The 6,266-nt window shown below is 37.9% G+C and overlaps 1 protein-coding gene across 1 annotated transcript in view; it reads right to left on the bottom strand.

Annotated features, from left to right (window-relative positions):
* Positions 1–4,549: 4,549 nt before the first annotated feature.
* The window catches only part of LOC111963727 (phosphatidylinositol-binding clathrin assembly protein), a 4,087-nt gene continuing 2,370 nt past the window's right edge, over positions 4,550–6,266 (bottom strand). The window contains 1 exon segment of the mRNA XM_070443493.1: positions 4,550–4,577. Within this exon segment, the coding sequence (XP_070299594.1) occupies positions 4,550–4,577 (28 nt within the window).

The raw sequence follows: 6,266 nt of genomic DNA, 5'->3' as shown, positions 1-6,266 counted from the left end.
ACACAACACAATGTAACTTTACAAAATGTAACATATTATAACATAACAATGTAGCATAACATAATGTAACACAATGTAACATAACACAATGTAACATAACACAATGTAACTTTACAAAATGTAACATATTATAACATAATATAACACACCATAATGTAACATAACATACTATAACATAATTTAACATTACTTAACATAACATAATATAACATGATGTATCATAACAAAATGTAACATAACAGTACATAATTAACATACCATAACAATGTAACATAACAGTACATAATTAACATACCATAACAATGTAACATAACATAACACAATGTAACATAAAGTAACATAACATAATGTAACGGAACATAACATAATGTAAAATATAATAAGATAATGTAACCTAACATACTATAACACAATTTTACTTAACATAACTTAACATAACATAATATAAAATAATATAACAAAAAACATGTAAAAACATAACATAACGTAACATAACATAATGTAACATAACATAACAATGTCACATAACATAATATAATGTAACATAAAGTAAAATAACATAATGTAACAATGTAACATAACATTGCATAACATAACGCAACACAACATAATGTCCAATAAAGTAACATACTATAAGATAATGTAATATAAACTAACATAACATAATATAACATACGATAATGTAACCTAACATACTATAACATAATTTAACTGAACATAACATAATATATAATAATATATAATAATATAACAAAACTTAACATAACACAATGTTACATAACGTAACATAACATTATGTAACATAACATAATATAACACAATGTAAGATAACATAACATAATTTAACATAACATAATGTAGCATAATATAACGTAACACTGTAACCAAACTTAACATAAAATAATGTAACATAATATAACACAAGTTAACATAAAATAAAATGATGTCAATTAACAAAATGTAACGTAACATAATATTATGTAATCTAACATAAAATGATGTAACATACCATTGTAACATAACATAATGTAACATACCATAAAATCACTTAACATAATATCATACAACATAATGTAACATATATTTTTTTAGCGTAACGTAATGTACCATAACATAACGTAACATAACATAACGCAACATAATGTAACATAATGTAACAGAGCACAATGTAACATAACATAACATAAAGTAAGATATAATAACATAATTTAACATAATGTAACATAAGATAATGTAACATAACACAATGTAACTTAACATAAAGTAACATAACATAATGTAACATAACACAATGTAACTTAACATAATGATACATATTATACCATAACAATGTAACACAACATAATATAACATAACATAATGTAAGATAACATCATGTAATATAATATAATGTAAGATACCATTATGTAATGTAGTTTAACATAACAATGTTACACAACATAATATAACATAACATAATGTAAGATACCATTATGTAATGTAATTTAACATAACAATGTAACACAACATAATATAACATAACATAATGTAAGATACCATTATGTAATGTAGTTTAACATAACAATGTTACATAACATAATGTTACATGACATAACACAACAGAATAATACATCGTCTGATCATGATTCAAGTATCTACACTAGGAAGTACAGAATGTTCTCACTTTTACAAATGATACAGACATAGTCTTTGTAGATTTAGACTTTGGGTTAGATGTTGTATTTGGAATTTAATTTCTCTCCTTCTACAATTTGATAATTGTAACTCTTTATCTTCGATCTTTGGCTGAAGAGAGKATCAGCCCAACGTTTCTGTTTGGATCACATATTTTGTCTTCAGTGAATACATGTATTGTGTTGTCAGATCCTCATAAACCTGGAGACAGCCCTGATGGACGACACAGCCCACTGGTACAAGTTGCAAACCCACGATGTATCCTTCCTGGCAATGCCCAACCCCTCACCCTACACGCAGAGGAAACTGCTGCCGGGAGAGAGCCCCACTAGAAGGTTACAGAGTAGGTCTCAACCAGCACCTGCACCACACACCTAACCATGTCCATACCAGCACCACACCTAACCATATCTCTACCAGCACCACACCTAACCATGTCTCTACCAGCACCACACCTAACCATGTCTCTACCAAATAGCACCACACCTAACCATGTCTCCAGCTAGCACCACACCTAACATATGCTCCACCAGCCACCACACCTAACCATGTCTCCAGCAGCACCACACCTAACCATGTCTTCAACCAGCACCAAACCTAACCATGTCTCACCAGCACCACACCTAACCATATCTCTACCAGCACCAAACCTAACAATGTCTCTACCAGCACCACGCAGAACCATGTCTCTACCAGCACCACACCTAACCATATCTCTACCAGCACCAAACCTAACCATGTCTCCACCAGCACACACCTAACCATGTCCTACCAGCACCACACCTAACCATGTCTCTACCAGCACCACACCTAACCATCTCAACCAGCACCAACCTAACCATGTCCTAATTAAAGCACCACACTTAAACATGTCTCTACCAGCACACACCTAACCATATCTCTACCAGCACCAGACCTAACCATGTCTCCACCAGCACCACACCTAACCATATCTCTACCAGCACCACACCTAACCATGTCTCTACCGCACCACACCTAACCATGTCTCTACCAGCACCACACCTAACCATATCTCTACCAGCACCACACCTAACCATATCTCTACGCACCACACTAACCATGTCTCTACCAGCACCAAACCTAACCATGTCTCTACCAACCACACCTAACCATGTCTCTACCAGCACCACACCTAACCATGTCTCTACCAGCACCACACCTAACCATATCTCTACCAGCACCACACCTAACCATATCTCTACCAGCACCACACCTAACCATATCTCTACCAGCACACACCTAACAATGTCTCTACCAGCACCACACCTAACCATGTCTCCACAGCACACACCTAACCATGTCTCTACCGGCACCACACCTAACCATGTCTCAACCAGCACCACACCTAACAATGTCTCTACCAGCACCACACCTAACCATGTCTCTACCAGCACCACACCTAACCATTTTCTACCAGCACTACACCTAACCATGTCCCTACCAGCACCACACCTAACAATGTCTCTACCAGCACCAACACCTAACCATGTCTCCAGCAGCATCACACCTAACCATGTCTCTACCGGCACCACACTACACCATGTCTCAACCAGCACCACACCTAACAATGTCTCTACCAGCACCACACCTAACCAGTCTCTACCAGCACCACACCTAACCATGTTTCTACCAGCACTACACCTAACCATGTCCCTACCAGCACCACACCTAACCATATCTCTAAACACATCCCACAGCATGATGCTGCCACAAAATGCTTCACTTGGGGATGGTGTTCTCGGGGTGATGAGAGGGGTTGGGTTTGCACCAGACACAGCGTTTTCCTTGATGTCCAAAAAGCTCAAAAAAATTCTCATCTGACCAGAGTCCTTCTTCCATATGTTTGGGGAGTCTCCCACATGCCTTTTGGCGAACACCAAACATTAAAGTGGTCCTATGGGCAGATACTCCAATTCCGTTGAGGAGCTTTTACAGCTAATGAATGCCCTCCTTGCCTGGTACGTGAGTTTTTGTGGCGGCCCTCTCTTGGCAGGTTTGTTGTGGTGCCATATTCTTTCATTTTTTAATAATGGATTTAGTGGTGCTCCGTGGGATGTTCAAAGTTTCAGATATTTTTTTATAACCCAACCCTGATCTGTACTTCTCCACAACTTTGTTCCTGACCTGTTTGGGGAGCTCATTGGTCTTCATAGTGCCGATTGCTTGGTGGTGCCCCTTGCTTAGTTGTGTTGCAGACACTGGGCGTTTTCAGAAGAGGTCTATAGTTGAAGTCGGAAGTTTACATACACTGAAAGTTGAGTCATTAAAACTAGTTTTTTTCAACCACCCACAAATTTCTTGTTAACAAACTATAGTTTTGACAATTGGCTAAGACATCTACTTTGTGCATGACACAAGTAATTTTTCTCACACAATTGTTTACAGACAGATTATTTCACCTATATGTCACTGTCATCATTCCAGTGGGTCAAGGTTACATACACAATTGAACTGTGCCTTTTAAACAGCTTGGAAAATTCCAGTGAAAATTCATGTTCATGGCGTTTAGAAGCTTCTGACAAGGCTAATTGACATCACTTTGAGTCAATTGGAGGTGTACCTGTGATGTATTTCCAGCCTACTCTCAAACTCAGTCCTGCTTTGCTTGAACCATCATGGGAAATCAAATATAATCAGCCAAGACTCATGAAAATAATTGTTAGATCTCCACAAGCTCTGTTCATCCGTGGGAGCAATTTCCAAACGCCTGAAGGGTACCCATTCATCTGTTAAAACAATAGTAACGCAAGTATACAACACCGATGGGACCACGCAGCGTCGATACACGCTCAGCGAAGGATACGTGTTCTGTCTCTAGAGGATGAACTGTAACTTTGGGGCGAAAAGTGTAAAATCAGTCCAGAACAACAGCAAGGATCTTGCTGAAGATGGTGGAGGAAACGGGTACAAACGTATCCTATATTCCACAGTAAAAACAAAGTCCTATTCGACATAACCCGAAAGGCCACTCAGCAGAGAAGAAGCATCCAACCATGCTCCCAAAACCGCCATAAAAAAGCCAGACTTACGTTTTGCAACCTGCCATGGGTACAGAAGATCGTACTTTACTTGGAGAAATGTTCCTCTGGTCTTGATTGAACACAACAATAAGAATGTTTTTAATGACTTCCTCGTTCATGTTTGAGCGATAAAGGGGAGGCCTTGCAAACCGAAGGAAGAACCATCCCAACCGTAAAGACGGGGTGGGAGATCATGTTGTGGGGGGTGCTTTGCGTGCAGGAGGGACTGGTGCACTTCACAAAATAGACTGGCAATCTTGTAGTGGGGAGAGGTAACAATTACCAGCCTGTCTCGTAGATGAAACAAGCAATTAAGCAACCCAACACCGAGAGTCATCAGTCAGCGAGTTAGAAGGGCTGGTCGCAAATGGGTCTTCCAGAGGTGTGGACCAATGACCCCAAAGCATATCTTCCAAAATTATCGTCAAAATGGCTTCAATGATAACACAGTCAAGTATGGAGTTTGCCATGGCAAGCTTGACCTCAATCCCATAGAAAATTTGTGGGCAGAAGCTGAAAAAGCCATGTGCGAGCAAGGAGGCATACAAACCCGTGTTCAGGAGGAAGGGGCAAAGAAAATTCACCCCAACTTTACACTGGTGAGAAGCTTGGTGGAAGGCTGACCCGAAAACGTTGACCCAAGTTAAACAATTGGGTAACAAAAAAGGGGAATGCTTTTTTTTAGCGCCCAAAATTTTTACTTTTTAAAATTGAGTTTTGTTTAAGTGTAAACTTCTGACCCCACTGGGAATGTGATGAAAGAAATAAAAGCTGAAATAAATCATTCTCTCTACTATTATTCTGACATTTAACATTCTTAAAATAAAGTGGTGATACTAACTGACCTAAGACAGGGAATTTTTACTAGGATTAAATGTCAGGAATTGTGAAAAACTGAGTGTAAATGTATTTGGCAAAGGTGTATGTAAACTTCGGACTTCAACTGTATATATACTGAGATCATGTGACAGATCATGTGACACTTAAATAAAGTCCACCTGTGTGCAATCTAACTAATTATGTGACTTCTGAAGGTAATTGGTTGCACCATATCTTATTTAGGYGCTTCATAGCAAAGGGGTGAATACATATGCACGCATCACTTGTCTGTTTTATTTTTTATATTTTTTTGAGTTTTTTGAAACAAGTAATTTTTTTCATTTCACTTCACCAATTTGGACGATTTTGTGTATGCCCATTACATGAAATCCAAATAAAAATCCATTTAAATTACAGGTTGTAATGCAACAAAATAGGAAAAACGCCAAGGGGGTGAATACTTTTGCAAGCCACTGTATAGGCCTTTGCGATGCTGTTGGTTCATTGATTGTGCAGAGCGGCTTACATCTACAATTGGTGAATTTGTATTTGATTTCAAATAACCTAGTAATAGGGATTTTTTAAATATTTTGATAATTAATTGGTTGACACAGCTTTAGCTACTGTATACATAATATCTCACCACCATGCATTTCCATCTCCTACCCTCTTTCTTTTATTCATTTTTTGAGCACGCAGACTGGCTGTCAACAGCTTAGTGAAATGTTTCAC

This window comes from Salvelinus sp. IW2-2015, linkage group LG5 (genome assembly GCF_002910315.2).
Source record: "Salvelinus sp. IW2-2015 linkage group LG5, ASM291031v2, whole genome shotgun sequence".
In the NCBI taxonomy this organism is placed as follows: domain Eukaryota; kingdom Metazoa; phylum Chordata; class Actinopteri; order Salmoniformes; family Salmonidae; genus Salvelinus; species Salvelinus sp. IW2-2015.
This window is presented reverse-complemented; position numbering and strand designations above follow the sequence as displayed.